The sequence below is a fragment of the Lycium ferocissimum genome, chromosome 12, assembly GCF_029784015.1.
Source record: "Lycium ferocissimum isolate CSIRO_LF1 chromosome 12, AGI_CSIRO_Lferr_CH_V1, whole genome shotgun sequence".
NCBI lineage: Eukaryota > Viridiplantae > Streptophyta > Magnoliopsida > Solanales > Solanaceae > Lycium > Lycium ferocissimum.
In genome coordinates this window covers 40,776,814-40,795,741 of record NC_081353.1, presented here as the reverse complement: position 1 = coordinate 40,795,741, position 18,928 = coordinate 40,776,814, and the positions used below count along the sequence as shown (strand labels likewise).

Genomic DNA, 18,928 nt, shown 5'->3' with positions numbered 1-18,928 from the left:
ATCGAGGAGCAGAAATTTGTGCAGGTTATCTTTGAGCATCTGCTATTTAAGAATTGTCCCCGTTTTACAAGCCTTTATATAAATAGATTTTTTTTTATTTTGTCGTCCGAACCCCTCTCGTAATCACATGGCAATGCGTAGTGGGAGTAACATTTTAATCTAAAAGTCTTTATAGGGACGATATCGGCCCTTTTATCGGGATGAAATGGACTAAATCTTAACTAAACTAGAAATCTGGTCCTTTATACTTAAATGAATTGTTTAAAAAAATGTTCGTCCTAAAAAGTCCTTATAGGGACGATATCGATTTCTGGCCCTACTTCTCGGTTTTACCGATTTAAATAGGTGAAGGGACTAAATCTGGTCCCTAAAATTGTTGAAATCTGGTCCTTATACTTGAAAGAATTAAATTTGTTTAAGGTAAGTTGTTATTTATTGTTAAGACTTAAAAGAATAATTATTTAGCCACGTACCCACGTTCTCTAGTCTATCATAGATTTTTCAAAGTGATTTTATTTTATACTTTTTACCAGTTATGAAGACTTGACCCTACTTTTCAAGATGCAGGGTTTGAAGACTTTACGGAAGTTGACTTTAGTGACGTCATTTTCCTAATAGTAATTACTTTAGTGTAAACGTCGTAAAATAAAATTATTTTCCTAATAGTCGTTCCTAATAGTCGTAAAATAATTATTTTCCTAATAGTCGTAAATTTGGGTCAAGTCGTAAAATAAAATTATTTTCCTAATAGTCGTTTATGGAATTTTATGAAATTATTTTCCTAATAGTCGTAAAACAATGACCAACTAGTCAACTTCCACAAAGTCTTCAAACCCTGCATCTTAAAAAGTAGGGTCAAGTCTCCATAACTGGTAAAAAGTATAAAATAAAATCACTTTGAAAAATCTATGATAGACTAGAGAACGTGGGTACGTGGCTAAATAATTATTCTTTTAAGTCTTAACAATAAATAACAACTTACCTTAAAGAAATTTAATTGATAATAGGGTCAAGTCGTAAAGTCTTGTGGAAGTTGACTTTATAATTTCATGCTAATTGTTTATTGGCCGCAAATCATATGTAAATTTGTATGTTCAATTGGCTAGAATTATCAACGAAAGCATTTACGTCCATCAAGGTAAACTTCAATTATGTCGTTCAAATTCATCTATAATTACATTATCTGTTTTAAAATTTAAATAATATTTTAATCTATTTTTTGTTGCTTATTTATACCAATTTTGCTTATTCCAAATACAAGGTACGTATCCTCTAATTAAAAAAAAGGGTGATCTTAAAATTTGTGATGTAAAGGCTAGAGGAGGTGATATTCCTAAGAATTTTGTTACTGATAAAAAAAAATTGTATTTCATTTATATAAGTTTCATCTTCTCAATGTACAACTAATAATAATTAACTCCACACTTTATTTGCAAGCCAAATGTGTGTGTATATATATATATATATATATACACACACGCATTAAAAAAGCATGGAACGAAAAAACATAATTATCTTTTTCTCCCTTTTTAGCCTTTTTCTTATTTAGAAATGTTTATATATAAATTTTTCATGAATTTTCAACACAAATCCTTCATTATAAGCTTTAACTAATACTAAATTCTACACAATAATGTCTTGAGTCTCTTGGGTTTCCTATTTTTATTATTATTTGGCTAAGAATTTTATTTATCTTTGTTCTTTTTCTTTTTTTCTTTTTTTTTTTGACAATTTTCCCTATTTCTTTATTTCTTATTGTACAAGGATAAATATGTCAATTAATGGTCTTTATTTTCATCACTTTCACAACTTTTTATTATCATAACCCCTAAATAATTAATAGCCATGTTCATGACATTATTTGGTATTTCATATAATAGTCCTATAAATAGAGGCATCGTAAGACTTTGTAGAAATAATCACATTAAGACTTTTAAGTTGTTATTTTCTCGGTGGTTATGGTCACCGTCAGTATGGCTCTTTAGTGTTTTCTCGATTACGATTGCTTTTGTTACCTCTATTTTCTTCTCTATAGTTGTATCAGTTTAAAACTTTTGGTAATGGGGAGTCCTATTTTGATTGGTGCTGCAATGAAACTCTCGATCTGTACATATACACATACATATTTTGAAAGCAATATCAATTAATCAACCGCTACAATCTTTAGCCCTTCAAAAAAAAAAAGGCCACCCTTCTTGATCATTAAATAGTGTAACATTATATTTTATATTTTGTGAAACCTATCAAAGTTATCCTTTAATTTCATATTTGAAATAGTGATGTTATACTTAATTACTGCATTACTATATTCATGTTTTAGTTTGCCTTGAAGAAGAAGATGAAGGCTATTGAATGGTAATCGGCTTGTGGGGGTAAATGTCGACAAGAGCTCGAAAGATTGTGCATTGATTTCATATTTTTTCCCATCTTGTTTTAATGGTTAAGGTCGTAAGAATAATGTTTTATTATTTTCTTCTTTATTTATTTTTTCGTATGTTATCTCCATGATTCCACTTTAGTTTGTATTTTATATGAATTTTTGATTGTAAGTCTATAATATCTTTTTTGGTCTAAAATAGTAACTTATGACTTTGTTGGAAGTGTAGTAACTATTAACCAAACGTTCTCCTGTATTAAATCAATACAGATTTCATGTATGAACCTCTTCTATGTACATTATATTTAATAAAATTATTGGTATTTTACCCTTTTTATAACTGCGCGAAGCGCGGAAAAATTCACTAGCTAGTATATATATATAAGCATAATACATTTGATAATATCTACCTGCATTTCATCTTCTATACTATAAGGAATTGTATAATTGTTTAGAAAAGGACTGGAAAGATACTATTTAGGGATAACAATTAATGATCTTAAAAAAAAAAAAAAAAAAAAAAAAAAAAAGGAACGTGTTAAAAAACCCCCCCCCCCCCCCCCTTTCGATACCTGGTAAACTTTTTTGCAAATTTATCCCACTAGGCTAACAAATGACAGAATCCAAATAGTTGCCTCAACAAAGGCCATTTGCACAAAAGGCGTAGGTCAATTCATTATAAAATCATTGTTGAAAGGATTATCTTATATCCACATACAGTGTCAGGAGTTTTTCACAATCAATGCAATTTTGATCCGCTGTTACGTTTACTTGTCAAATTGTGTCTTTTATTGTTTACATTGACTATATGTTTACCTTTAATTATCCTTGAAGTGAGATAGTATTGTTAAATTTTTTTACGCTAGTAACCATTTCCGGAAAGGTTCAAATCCCCTGCTCTGGTAACCACACAAGTGCATTTCGTAATGCAGACACAGAAAAAACAGGCTCAAGATAAATATAGAAATAAAATGGCGTTACATGGCGAAATCAGAATTTATACTTTATGGTTGTAAATTCTATGATAGTGTAATCAAGTGTTAGTAAGTGAATTTTTAAATTTTATACATATTTAATGGATTTGTCAATACAATTATAGGATACAAAAATTACTGGACTCGGCTTAACCTGGGTAACCTTAAAAGCCACTTTTTTTCACCTAATCCAAACGGCCTCTATAATGAACTCCAACTACTTTGTGAACTTCCCCAACTACCTCTACTTCCGGCACTTGAAAAAACCATTAATGCAACTTTAATTATTGCTCCTCAAGTTCCTGTTCTTCCTAGAATCACATATCTATTTATCATAATAATCAGTCTAGAAACCCTGAAAAAGAATTGGTATTTTTGATTTCTTATTTTAAGTAGAAAATAGACAGAGCTCTAAATGGAAGAAGATTCAATTATAAGTGTTGTTTTATTTGGAGTTATATCGTGGGCAACACTGTTTCTATTAATAAGAAAGGCCTTGCCAAAACGTTCTTTTGATTTTTGCAACCGTTTGGTTTCTGCAATCCATGCATCTTTAGCAGTGACTTTGGCTTCTATCTCCATTCAAGATTGGAGCTGCCCAGTTTGTCCCTTGGCTTCAAATCCTTCTCCCAAGCAGGTATATTTAATTCTTTCTTTATTTTATAAGATGCTCCAATATGCATAGAGACACCTCAACTAGTATGAAGTCAATTACGTAAACACAAATGCCGACGCGCATATAACTTTTCGAGTATACTTTATACAAGTCGAGGTGTCTAGATGTAGTAAGAAGCCGCTCTGTAATGAAGTTGCCTATGACACAAAGTCGGAAGGTAAATACGAAATTGAGGGGCCTGGCATATTAACTTTTTATACGAAAGTTGAGGCATCGAACTATCGAAATGATCATATACCCTCTTTTTGCATTACGGTATCAAATATACCCCTCGCCGTTACTCGGAGACCATTTAACCTCTCAAGTTAACAAACCCTCGTTAGATGTCGATCTTACGTGCCACGTGGAAAAAAATTATCACGGACGGCCACGTCTCTCTCTCCTTTTATATAATGATATTTTATGTCTTTTTTTATTGTTGTTTTTAATTTTTTTTTTTTTTTTGGATACTATCTCCACCACATACCCCTCGCCCCCACCCCCATTTTTTTTTTTTTAAGAATAACGTTTTTAATTTTTTTACTAGTTTTCTACACCACCGCATACCCCCCCTCCACACCCCCCATAAGTTTTTTTTTAAAAATTTTAAATTTGACACGTGGATTTCTACACAACCACATACCCCCCACCCCCCGCACGCCAAAAAAATTTCTTAAAAAAAGTTTTAAAAGTTACTTTTTTTTTGAATTTTACACCACCCACCCCATGACCTCCCTCCCACACCCCACCAACCCCCTCAAAAATTTTAATTTTTAACCACACAAACTTTCAATTTTTATAATTTTTTTATAAAAGGTAAAATTAAATAGTATAAAGTAGAATCAAAAAAGTTTTTTTATTTTTTATAATGATGATGGCCCCACCACGCTCTAAAAAAAAAAAAAGTTTTAAAAAAGTTTTCTTTTTTTGATTCTTTACACGCACTACCCCCTCCCGAATTTTTAATCCGCATATTTAATTTACCTTTATAAAAAAAAATTATAAAAAATTGAAAAGTTTGCATGGTTAAAAATTAAAATTTTCTGTTTCCCGTGGTGGGTTTCAATGACGGACCCAATGGGTGGTGGATCAGGGTTTGGTCTGTCTTAATTCTAAAAGTTGCTAAACTTTAAAAAAAAAAAAGATTTTTTTGGGGGGGGGGTGTGAACGGGGGTATGGCCGTGTAGAAAATTTAAAAATTAAAACTACAAAAAAAAAAAAAAAAATTGGGGGGTTGGGGGTATGGGGGTGACTTGGTATGTGGTGGTGTAGAAAATCCAAAAAAAAAAAAAAATTAAAAACAACAAAAAAAAGGGGCCAAAAATACCCCTGAACTATATAGACTGGAGGGAGGCCGAATGGTTTTAAAATTTTTATTTGTAATGTAATTTATAAATATTTGTTAAATTGGGTATAAGTGGTCCCTTCGAAAGAACGGCCATTATCAGATATTTGATACCAAACGAAACGGAGGGTATGTGTGATCCATTTCTGATAGTTCAGGGGTATTTTTGACCCTTTTCCGTTTTTATAATGATGATGTTTATGTCACTTCGTACGCACTTTAATTATTGACTAGATACTATCTCTAGTAGCATAGATACTAGTCAGTCCGCCAAGATTTTGTTAGATGATAAGAATAACATTTTTTATTTACTGATTTTGAAGTACTTTAGTCTCCCATAAGTTTTGTTCCATCAAATAAAATGATGACACGTGGCATTTGAACCCAAATGTTATTAAAAAAGATTTTGAACAAAATATAGAAAAGGAAATTATATTTTCACATAATTGTTCCCAGATCCACAGTCATTATACCAGGTAATATTTTCTGGTCTTAATTCTTTTTATTTTATTTTTATAATGATGCATGATGGACATGCTATTTGCGTGCACTTTAATTATTTTACTAGATACCTACTATCGCTACTAGCATAGGTACCGATTTTAATCCGCTAAAGTTTAGGTAGACTAGAAAAACTTACCTAGAATTTTTTGTCTCTACTGAAATCTAAACTCTAGTTTCCCGTAAGTTTCCAATGACGGACCCAATGTTTGATATCATTGGTTATCTGTCTTAATTCTAGAGTTGCTAAGTTGTACTAATCACAATATAGTGCTAGGGTCAAAACAATGGGTGCTTGAGCATTCAATAATCTCTATATCCCTCCACCATTGCATTTTACTTTATTAATCATTAGGCCACATGTAATGTACTAAATTAGCATTTTGTTTTGTAATTATATACAAAGGAGGATACTAGTTGTCTTTTGATATTTGCAAGTTTGAAATTCTTGTATATTATGAACCTGGAGTGTTATTGAATGAAAATATGATCACGTTAGGTACTTTCTATAATGGATTGATTATTTTACAAAGGGTGCTATCACGTTAAATTGATATTTTCATGTTCTACTTTTTATTCAGAAAGGGATTTCGTGAGTTTTCTAGTGGCAAAAATATTGCACTTTTAAACTTTTTTCGGATGGGCCCATTTCCGCTGCTAAATCGTTATGAATATGTTTTAAAGTAGTTTCTTCTGAACGTTGTAAGTGTCAAACTAAATTTTGTTTTGTAAGTGGCATCTTCCCAAAGGGTGCAGCACCACACCCCTTAAAATAATTTTCCTATCTTAATTCTTCTTTTCCTATTTTGAAGTTATGATCTAACAGTGACTGAAAAAATCGAACAGAGGAAGGCACTTGCAGTGACAGTGGCCTATCTTATTTATGATTTCATATGTTGCCTCTTTGACAAGCAAGTGAAGATTGATAACTTAATTCACCATTTGGTGTGTATTGTTGGAATTGGAGCTGGCTTTGCTTATAAATTGGTAACTGTATCTTCTCCTAATTACAAGTCCTTTTTTTTCTTTTTAGGATGTGTTGATAGGGAGGAAAATGAATTTTTTTGTTTCAATAATTTATATTTGGTTAGTCAAAATATTCTGGAAAATCGTTTTCTCTAGATAAAACAATTTTTTTTTTTTTTAAAAAAAAACATGACTTTCCTATTAGAAGTAAGGAAAACAAGTTCTATATGTGACATTCCACGTTGATTGTCTTATTTCAACTCTCACCCTCAACCCCTGTCCACCCCCAATGCCCCAACGCACCACCCACCCCCAATCACCTGACGATGTGTTTTTCTAGATTATGTATAAATGCATTTTCTGCTTATTTATCAAAGACTAGAAAATAAGTAAAATAAGTACGACACCACTTATTTTTCATAGAGAACATTTTCATAGAAAACATTTTCCGTGAAAAATATTTTCCTTCATACCAAACGCATCCTTAATGAGTTTTAATCTTTTAATTAGTTAATTAGAACTTAGAAGTACCAAATGTTTACTCTCTATTGTTGCAGTGTGGTTCAGAAATGGTTGCTGCATTGTGGATAACAGAGATTTCCAGTCCATTTCTCCACCTGAGGGAGCTTCTCAAAGAAATTGGATACAGAGATACTGACCTTAACTTTGCTGCTGATGTTAGTTTCTCAAATTGTTTAATTCATCTGCATTTCAATTTTGAAGAAACAATAAAAGCAGAGTAATAAATTTCATTTCGCGCTGAATGAACCAGATGATTATCTAGAGCAGGTTCTGAGGGTTCAATTGACCTCATTGCTTGCGACTCCAACTATATATAGCAACGGAACTTCTATTAAAGTGCATATAGTTGACTCCAACTATATATAAACAACATAGTTTTCATTAAAATGTATATCTAACTATATGCATGAATATCACATTTATTTTGCACCCACTGACTCTAAATCTTTGGTTCACCTATGGAGTGAACCATAAACCTCTTATTCCCCAATGTCCTCACAACTAACAAACTTTGTTGCTTTCGTGCTTGATGGCTTCTTATGAACTAATGATAGAGACCCTTCCTCAATAGCTGGTGATCAATCCGTCCCTGAGAGTGAGAGGAGTCATTTGAATTCATATTGCCTTTTACGGTTTGGAATTCCTATTGTATAAAATAAATGTATTGAACAATGCCTTTCTTTTCTTGTATTGAAAAATTCTGCTCCTTTTCTCAGCTATTGACACCTATTTTAGAATCATCCTTCTCTAAGTACGACAAAACTTCCTTTAGTTACTATTAGCTATCTCTAAGACAAGATTGATCTTTTGCAGGTTTTATTTGCAGTCATCTTTAGCATTGCTAGGATGATAGGAGGGCCATATCTCTGCTATGTTGTTCTTTCTGCTGATATTCCAGTCATCATGAAGGTAATGTACCTACTATATTTGCCACAAAACTTTGAGATCAAATGCCCTTACAAACATTTGATATCAGAATTATAGTACTACTATAAATTTAAAAAATAACCGATTAGCAAAAGACAATTTATGTCGTTAAACATAAAAAAATTCATTGCTAATCCTATTTAACAATGGATTCATGAAGGATTTCCAAAAAGTCCTATTAACTATGAGCTATTTAGCGTCAGAATAGCAACAAATTTTTCTATTTCTTTATCTCTCTCTTTTTTTTTTCTTTTTTTTTTTTTGTGTAGTGGAATAACAACTAATATTCTTGAAATTTCTAGGCCATGGGTTTGGGGCTGCAACTTGTCAGTGCTTATTGGTTCTACAAGATTGCCAGGATGGTTATGTACAAATTTTCAAGGAGAACAAAATCTGCAACTGTTCTTTCAAAGAACTAATTTGCTGACTATTTATTTTTATTATCCAGGAACTCAATAATTTTGTATCAAAAGTATATAAGCATTTGATGTGCAGCAACAATTCTCTTCCAGTGAACTTTAAGGCCAAGTACTTTCACAATATCCATCCAACTCCCGTGCATACTATTAAGCAGAGGCAGATCTAGGACATGTTCTACTGGTCCAAATAAACTGTTACTTTCGGCTTGACTTATGTGTATATATATGCCAACATATAAATGGGATCATATTAGAAGATCACACTAAATGTGAATCCACTGACTCTAGATCCTGAATTTGCCTCTGGGGCATTAAGCAAGCAGCTCAATCAAGTGCAAAAAGTAAGAAAAAATTTGGGAGAAGTTAAGGTGATAAAAGCACATGCTGGCCTTTGGAGAAGCAAAGCCAGTTATTATGGATCTATTGTTAGAAGTTACGAAACATGTACCAAAAAGAAGTTATGTAACAGAGGAAGTTCTTGGTCTCAGCTCTACAAAGACGTCAGAAAAAAAAAAAAAAAAAAAAAAAAAAAAAAACTCCCCAAGTGCACAAAGTCTCCCATTTATGCACGGTGCTTAGGGAAGGGCCATACCACAGCGGTCTATTGTACGCGATCTTACCCCTACATTTCTCAGAAGAGGTGCTATTTTCGCGCTCGAACCCGCGACTTCCCAGTAACAGCAACTTTTACCCGCATTACGCCGCCCGCAAAGACGTTAACCGCTTTCTAACTAAGACAACAAGTACATTCAGCTACTAGCTTACAAAACCAGCTAGGACAGTTGCCAAATTCCAACACCAGCATATATCGAAAACCATCACATTTTGACTACACACGTGTAACCCTCAAATAATTGAAATATGCACTTTTAGTCTCTTAGCTTGTGAATTTCACAAATGTACGAGAATTATTAACCGTCCAACTATTTAATTACTCATGTATACATTATATTAAACTTGTTATTCCATATATTTGAGAGTAATATAGTCCTAAAAATAGTCAAAATATGACATGTTTCTTACATATAAGGACCAAAAACACATACTCCATATAATGAGGACATAATCAGAACTTATCAGTAATGAAGGGACCAAAAGTGCTATTATTCCATAATAAAAAGGGATATGAAAACTTTGATCAGAGAGTTGAAAAGAAAACTTCTCACAAAATTTTCTTAATGTAGTCGTCTAACACGTTAAAGGAAAAAAAAACCCCAATAACCAGCCAAGTTAGCCAGCAAAATCTTCGTTTTTCTACCTCTGTATCATACATGCACTATCTGACCAAATCCCTAGGCGGCAATTTGAACTATTGTCATTTGCTTGTCCCTCCTTCATGGCTACAAACTAATTTTCAATGTATGGACAATTGGCAATAAAATACGTTTAATAATTTGTTGATGTCTTGTAGTGTATGGAGTAACAAGACTTTTGAGAAGATAAATTCGTATCATATATATGTTTGTTTAATATAATCTACCGGCCTGAAATGAAAACAGATATAAAGAATAATAAAATTCCATTTGACTTTGTATATATAGTTAGCATACCAGATTGTGACCTTCATTCTGTAGAAAATGAGAGATAGTAGCAGCTAGCTAGTATTCCTTCATCCAGATATCAATTATACTGTTCAATCAATTAACAAGTGGTTACGGTTGCGGAAAGCAAAAAAGTTAGAACCATTTATTATCTTTTGAATCAAAGTAGCGATAAGTTAAGTATTACGAGTTTTTGGAAAGAGCTAGAAGCGACGATTTGTGGTTTCACTATGGATAGAAGAATTCACGTTGACGATTTGCATGACAAATCTTATGTTCAACCATCTTTTGATGGAACTATGGATATGAATAAGAACGACAAGAAAGTAATAATATAGTTAACCAAGCTAATTAATTACTTGATTTTTTGTTATATGTTGCTACTAATTATTTCTATTTTGTATTCTAAACATTGTGGAAAAAATTGGCAGGTAACAAAAAGTTTGGTGACCAATGGTTGCGTGGATTATAAAAGGAATATTGCGGACAAACGAACTACTGGAGGATGGAAGGCTTCACCATTCATCATAGGTCGATCTCCTCTTTTCTCAATTTTTTTTTTTTGTGTTTAAGTTATACACACTTTTTTTTTATACTAAAGGTATCAATGTACTTTGGCCTATTATAAAAGATTGCTTTTTAAGGTTATCAATTATTGTTTCTATAGGGCCTGTTTGGAAAGCCACCCAAGTAATTGGAATTGGGTGTAATTGAGTGTAATTACACAGTTTGGTCTGTTTGTTTGACCAAGTAGTTACCTGGTTAGGTGGGAATTGGGTGTAATTGAGAGGGTGTAATTACACTCTCCAATTCTCAAAAGGGAGGCTGAGAATTTGGTGTAATTACACCTTGTAATTATACGGTTACTTTTTAGTTTCTTTCTTTTTTATTTTATTTTAAATTCTTTTCTTTTTTAAATTTATTTTCATTTTTATTATTTTAATTTCTTTTCTATTTTTACTTTTTAATTATTTTTATTTTTAAAATGTTTTTATTATTATTTATCTTTCATTTCCTTTCTTCCCATTTCCAACCTTTACTTCTTGTGATCCACGTCATTGCTCGTATTTTTTTTTTATTTTGGCTTTATTCATTTAGCATAACTGTGTTATTATTCTATTTTTTGAAATTACGGCCCCCATTTATCTTGTGACGGAATCAAGAATTGTAACAAGAGGATTCAGAAAATGTTAAGAGTGCCACTATTGGAATTCAAATTAATCTACCACCAAATTAAAGCAATATTAAGCTGCTTTTACCATTACACTAGCAAGAAATTTCCCATGTGCTAACGGGATGGATTCAACAATATATATATATATATATATATATATATATATATATATATATATATATATATTATTTGTAACCACAATGTAATTTTTCAAAAAAACAAATTCAATTTTTTTTATTTATTTACGCCTTTGAGGTGGTGTGACCTTTTTATTTCTTTGAGAATGGAATGTACGGAAATGAGAGGTAAGAGTAGCCTGCGGGAGCAGAAAGCATTTACAAGATCCATATGCTTGCTTGTAGTACTCTATAGTGAGAAATGAGCTCTCTAAACAAATTCAATTGAACTCACTTCGGTACATGTAACTCGCAAACAACTTAGTTCTAGCTTTTTTTGTTCTCACTATGTTTTTTTCTTTTTTTGGCTTGAGAAGTCAATGAAGTGGCGGAGAGGCTGGCATTCTTTGCAGTGGCAGTAAGTATGGTCTCATATTTGGTGTTTGAGATGCATCAATCACTGCCAGATGCTGCAACTCATGTCAATGATTGGATTGGAGCTGCGTATGTTTTGACGCTTCTTGGAGCTTTTCTGGCTGATGCTTACTTTGGTCGCTTCTTAACCATCATTATTTTCTCTTGTATCTACTTTGTGGTAAGAAATCGCTCCTTTTGTTTAATTTCCAGTTCAAGTTTCCACAATGCTTTTGATAAATAGATAAATGAGCATATAACTAGTACAGCCCATCATTCATGTACCTGGTTAATTTTAGTATTTGGACAGCCAAAGGATATTTGTTATGACCATAACTTTTTCAAATACTTTCTAAATATTTTGAATTGTTAACTATTGTGACTTATAGTATCTTTTATATAGTTAAATATGTAAATTTCATTTCATAAAAGTTGAAAATTCTGTTTGAATTCACACCGAACATTAGTTAGTTTGAATCTTGTACTCCAGATTAAGCCAAACAAATTGAAATATATAGGGAGTACAGGCTAACTAGAGGCACATCATTAATCAGTTTAAAATTAAGAATTGACTAGACAAATAGTTATTATCCGAAGATCTAATCACAAGAATTGAGTGATTAATAATGAAGGAATTGTTATTCAAAGATACTTTAAGAGCAATTTTGATTTTAAAAGTTAAACCATCGTATTGGTCTTATCCTACACTCTACCCGGCATAGAATAATATACATGTTTCAGTATATCTTATGCAAATATTAGCAATTTTTCAAAGTTTAACAAGGTCAACCAAACGTTACGTACGCTGCATAAGCTATGCATGATTAAAAAATAAATTGTGCGACCAACCAAATTACAATGTACTACTCTCTCTTTTTCATTTTATATATCTTAATTTGATTGGACATGGAGTTTAGGAAAGTAAGTGACATTTTTGACTCACGTAGGTTTTAAGTTAAAGATGTATATAATCTTTGAATCATATAGTTTTAAACTAAAGATATGTATATATAATTTATCAAAATGCATTTTTATTTACAGAATAGTCTTGCAATCTTACATGCCATGTCATGAGATATTGGAATTGAGGAATTACCAAATATACAAAGTGACGTACTTTTCAAACTTACTAAAAAGGAAAGTAAGCTACTTAATTTTATAAGCGCGAAGCACGAAATATGCGAAACTTTACGCTAGGATTGCTTTTGTTACTGCAGTAAATCAAACAACCCCTAAAAGTAGCCGTAAATGCATTATATTATAATTTTCACTCATTGATTTTAAAATCTTAAATCCGTCTCTCATCAGGGAATGATATTGTTAACACTATCAGCATCAATAGACAGCTTAAGACCACCTCAATGCACCAAGAGGCCATGCACTCCATCAACAAATAGCCAAACAGCTTTTCTCTATGGAGCACTCTATCTCATAGCACTTGGGACAGGTGGCATCAAACCATGTGTCTCAACATTTGGAGCTGATCAATTTGATGAAGCTGATTCAAAAGAATCACAAAAAAAATATGCATTCTTTAATTGGTTCTTCTTTGCAATTAACATGGGTGCACTACTGGGAATTACCCTTTTAGTTTATGTGCAACAAGAAAAAGGATGGACTTGGGGTTTTGCTGTGCCTACAGCAACTATGTTTGCATCAATTGTTATATTAATTGCTGGATTTACTAAATATAGGTATCAAAAACCTATGGGAAGTGCTTTTACTAGATTTGTTCAAGTTATTGTGGTTTCTATCAGAAATCATTTTAGAGGTGTTGTGGTGGGAAATGAAAGTGAACTATATGAGATGAGGACCAAAGAATCTGATATTTTTGGTGCTCGAAAGCTTCCTCATACTAAACAATACAGGTTAGAGTTAATTTCATTTTTTACTTTTCCCCTTTATACAAGAAAAAAAAAAACTGTTTTTTTATTTCTGTCCATAGCTGACAATTTTTTATTTGATAATTTGTCATTAATTAGCATTAGAGTTGGTTGTTTAGCAACAGAAGTTATCCGTTGCTAATTCCTTTGTTTTTTCCTTTGTTTTTTGGTTGCTTTCTAAAAAAAGTTGTCTTTTCTTTTTAACACACTACTATAAGAAAGAAACTAGTAATAGAATTTGTTGCTCATCTGTAGCTAAATAGCTCGAGGTTATAAGATTTTTTTAATAATTTGTCACTAATCCGTCATAAATAGGATTAGGGACGGATTTCACTGATTGGCAATAGAAGTTGTTTGTCGCTAATTCATAATCATTTTTTTTTTTTGTAGTTAATTTCAACAAATTATTTTTAATATATGTGGTCTTTTTTCTACTTTAACACTTGCTTAAATTTAGTAACAAAATTTTTTAAGCATAAGAAGTACTATCGATCGAATATTAATTTCAAATTTTGGTTATAAATGACAGTATTACATGGATACATTTTTACATGTTCTAAAAACTAAATAAAAACTATTGAAACTTCACTTTTGAAAAGGAAGAAAAAGAACCTCCGATTTGAAGCAAATGGTTGTACTTAGATAACAAATTTATATCTCTAAATAGAAGTTGTGTTGGATCTTCGAGGATGACTCATATTTCACGATATAATTTAAGTTATACGAGATCCAAAATTTTATTACACAATCAGCACTTTACTACTAGTAAGTTTAATATTCTCGATATTATCTCACAAATATAATATTGTTGTGCATTGCAGATTTTTGGATAAAGCAGCAGTAGTAACAGACCCTGAAATCATCACCAACAATAAATGGAGATTATGCACAGTAACACAAGTTGAAGAGTTCAAATCCTTCATCAGAATCCTTCCAATTTGGGCCTCTACAATAGCACTTTCAATTTCATTTGCTCAACTCTCCACATTTTTCCTCACTCAAGCCAACATCATGGACCGAAAACTCGGCCCAAATTTCACTATCCCGGCCGGGTCCGTCCCTGTCTTCGCGGCCCTCAACGGGCTCCTCCTCGTCCCGATATACGAGAAAATTGTCGTCCCTTACCTCCGTTCCAAAACGGGGCACAAACGTGGCATCACGTCGTTGCAACGTATCGGGGTCGGTTTATTCGTGTCCGTTTTCGCCCTAGCATCCGCGGCATTGGTTGAGAGAATGAGACGTTCACACTCTGACCCCAAAAGCTTGAGCATATTTTGGCTATTTCCGCAATTTTTCCTCGTAGGTACAGCCGAAGTTTTCTCATATGTAGGTCAATTGGAGTTCTTTTACGACGAAGCAACGGACGGTACGAGGAGTATAAGTAGTGCATTATTTTTAAGTGAAATAGGAATTGGGAGTTGGTTTAGTTCTGCTATAGTGAAAATTGTGGAAAGTGCAACTGGTGGTGTAGAGGAAGGGTGGATTAGGAATAATCTTAATATAAGTAAGCTTGATTATTTTTATTGGATATTAACAGGGATAAATGGAGTGAATTTATTGGTATATTTAATTGTTGCATGGAGGTACAAGGGAAGAAATTGTCAAAAGGGAACAATTAGAGACGAGTCTATTTTAATTGAACTTGATGGTCAGTTCAAAAAGGGGAATGATACTGAGGAATTTCATAGTATGGCCTCTTGAATTAGGTTTTCAAGGGGAAAATCAAAAGCAATTACGAAAGTAAACAACTTATTATTTCAGTTTAAAGCACATGTAGCTATTTGTTGTTATCCCTTTCATTTTTTCTTCTTACTTCTGAATTTCACAGATGTTATATATGATAAAGCTTTGGAACTTGTTTAATTTATTGATATACTATAAGATGTGTACCATGATATGATGACAATTTTACTGTGGATTAAGAGGTATTTTACTATCTCTTTCAATATAAAACACTTCCAATGATATGATGACGATTTTCATACTTCATGAAATAATACATATTAAAATTTGTCCACAAAAGGGTACAAATGGCACGATTTTTATAAATGAACTGTATTTGTAAAGTTGTTATGCATTAATTGATTACTTTTTGGTTATTTTCCTAGAGTTTCTTCTTACATAAAAAGGAATGTAAAATAGAAAAATACACACAAAAAAAGAAGAGAAATACACCCACTTGACTGTTTCTATATAAATGTCCAGACATATAATTAAATTTCATAAAGAAAAAAAGTTTAGAATTCATATGATGATCATCTTTAGAAGTGAAAAAGCACGCTATTTATTCTTGCATCGTACACCGATTTTAAAATAAATTACATTTATATACCATTCTCAAAGTAAAAGAAGAAAAAAGCTAGAAATAAATAAATCTTTAAATAAAACATAAATGTTTCTGCTTCATGTTTTTTTTTTTTTTTTTTAAAAAAAAGACCTTATTCTCCCTCCTTCCATGTTGCTCCGCATATTTTTTTGGTTGTTTCTAAAAACTTAAACATAACAAACACCAAACAGAAGGTGTGTTTCAATATTTAATATTTATTCCTTTAAGCAGTCAATTATAAATTTTGAAACTTGGTTAGTAGTTAGCTTCCAACAAATTCATAAGTAACTAACCAAAGAAAATTATAGGCTTACGACAATAAAAAAATTCATATAAAAATCAAACTAAAGAGGAATCATCGAGAGAATATATATACGAAAAAAATAAACAGAGAAGACAATATTCATTCCTACAAGCCGATCACCAATTTCTTCAAGTTAAACTAAAGCATGAATACAACAATGTAGTACTTAATATAACAACATTACTATTTTAAACATTGAAGGAAAAGATAACCTTGGTTTAAGGTCTCAAGAAACATAAAATATGAGTTTATTTATATAGAGAAAAATGAAAGACCACCATAAGGTATCTTAAATTTTTAAATTAAATATTTGGGGGTTATGAATATGAAAACTTGAAAAGCATGAGAGTTATAAATGTTATAAAGAGTAGAAACTGCATAGATGAGTTATGGAGGTGAAAATTTTAAAGCAAATAAAGGAGAGGGAAAAAATATATAGGAGAGGAAGAAATGGTAGTAACTGCTACAGCTACGTGGGAAAAAAAGGGTATCAACCTTTATTGATGGCTTGGACTTATTAGGGCAAATCAAAGGGTTCAGATTTTTTCTTTTCTTTTTTAACTCCTCTGTATATTATTAGATTGAAGGAAAAAAATGCAACAAAAAAAAAAAGGAGATAAAAGAAAAATATCATTGTTGGTTATGTTTGGATGGGCTTGAGGTAGTTCAACTTATTTTTTTTAGCTTATAAGTTGTTTTCGACATGTTTTATCTAATTTTTTAAAACATTTTTATAATATATCTTAGTGAATAGGCGGTCGCGCTTCGCACATTTATATAAAATAATATAAATTTATTGAATACAATATATATCTAAGTTTTTTTTTCGGAGTCTCTCCCTTACACAGTAAAAAAATATAATATTAAAATACAAAACAAAGAAATCTGCACCCACTTGCCTTTGTATCTATCTTGAAAACACACAAACATTCCGTATAGAAAAATAAGATTTTAGACTGTTAGCATTCACTTGTGGTCCTCTTCTTATAGGAGTAGCTAATAAGTGCTAACTCAACCTCAACTCTAGTCCTTCACAGTCACTTTAAGATGATTTTGCTGAAGATTTTTAAAAAGAAGTTCCAATTTTATGTATTACCATGCAGTTGTGAATTCCTACATGATTTCATTTTTACAGTTCTTTCTTTTGTCACTTTCTTTTTTGAAATCAACTACGAAATTTTACGTTTAGCAATGCTAACTCAATTTTAGAACTATTCGCTATAAGTATTTGTATGTATATTGACCTTCAACATATTTTTAAGAAGACGAAACCCAAAATGAGATTAATTTTCCCAAGAAATAATACAAAGCTGCGATAACAAAAAAGTTCATAATTTCATAAGGAGAACGCACGAGAAATAAACAGAGAAGAAAAAAAACTACAACACACACATCTTCCCTAGAACTTTAATCATAAGAATATAGAAGGAAAAAGAAATACATAATCATTGCATAATTTTAGCTCTTGTCAACATTCCCTCCCGCAAACCGATCTAACATTCAAGAGTCTTCTTCCTCCGGCAAAACTAAAGCATGAATGTGGTACTGCACAGTAGCGAATATAATGACATTAGTGCTCCAAATATGAAATGAAAAAGGATAATATTGGTTTTGGGTAGGGGTTCTCATGAACAGTAAGTATGAATTTATATAGGGGTGAATACCATAAGGTAACTTAGACTTTAAAACTAAATATTTGGGAGTTATTACTATTTAAAGCATTTGAGTTATGGATATGAGCAGTTACGAAACTGATAATTGAAAAGCAAATGAAAGGAGAGAAAATATAAATAAATAAATTATTAGCATAGTAGAAATTCAATGTAGAGGCCAAACAGAGGCTTGAAATTGGTAAGAACCTGGCTTGAAATTGGTAAGAACGCCACGAAACTAGTAGTAGTAGTTATGTCTCATAACCTTCCTTGGGATCCTTTCCCATGATGGTGTAGATGTAGATGACAGTCTACTCTAAAGAATGAATCTCATACGTTAGTGTAACAATTAATGCAATAAAAATAGAAATTACCAGAAGCATAATTTTCTTCTTAAATAGAAAATTAAAACTAATTTCCTTTTCGAAAACGTATGTTAGTGAATGGACAGTGCAAGACATGTGTGCATATAATACCCAAACATGTGTGCACTTATGAATCATATAATTTCATCCGTTTCTTTTTAACGTGACACAATGCATAAATATAAGTAATTAAAACCAAATGAAGTAGACTATACCTATACACAGAAACAAAGCTATAGTACCAGTAATTGTTGAAAGGAACATACCTCACCTTCTATGACTCCAAATCTTACTTTCGGAGTTGATGATCGGTAGCAGTACTCATATCTATGATACATCTAAATTTTAATAGATATTAACACAACACAAAATACACGATAAGTGTGGAAAGAAAAATATTACTGGCTTATGCAAATAATGCATGATGCGCTGTATTATCACAATGCACTTATATATTAATTTTAGCA

The 18,928-nt window shown here is 31.8% G+C and overlaps 2 protein-coding genes across 3 annotated transcripts; both read left to right on the top strand.

Annotated features, from left to right (window-relative positions):
* Positions 1 to 3,631: 3,631 nt before the first annotated feature.
* LOC132040805 (uncharacterized) lies at positions 3,632 to 8,809 on the top strand. 2 transcript variants are annotated; one of them, XM_059431482.1, is made up of 5 exons: positions 3,632 to 3,988; positions 6,699 to 6,839; positions 7,376 to 7,495; positions 8,154 to 8,249; positions 8,537 to 8,660. In XM_059431482.1, exons 1-5 carry the CDS (start codon positions 3,767 to 3,769, stop codon positions 8,549 to 8,551), a joined length of 594 nt encoding a protein of 197 aa, XP_059287465.1. In that variant the 5' UTR covers positions 3,632 to 3,766; the 3' UTR covers positions 8,552 to 8,660. The 2 variants fall into 2 exon arrangements, with proteins under 2 accessions (XP_059287465.1, XP_059287463.1); XM_059431480.1 differs by having other exon boundaries at positions 3,634 to 3,988; positions 8,570 to 8,809.
* Positions 8,810 to 10,457: 1,648 nt separating this feature from the next.
* Positions 10,458 to 15,515, top strand: LOC132039315 (protein NRT1/ PTR FAMILY 8.2-like). Its single transcript, XM_059429820.1, has 5 exons — positions 10,458 to 10,553; positions 10,659 to 10,758; positions 11,895 to 12,112; positions 13,240 to 13,799; positions 14,636 to 15,515. Exons 1-5 carry the CDS (start codon positions 10,458 to 10,460, stop codon positions 15,513 to 15,515), a joined length of 1,854 nt encoding a protein of 617 aa, XP_059285803.1.
* The last annotated feature ends 3,413 nt before the right edge of the window (positions 15,516 to 18,928 follow it).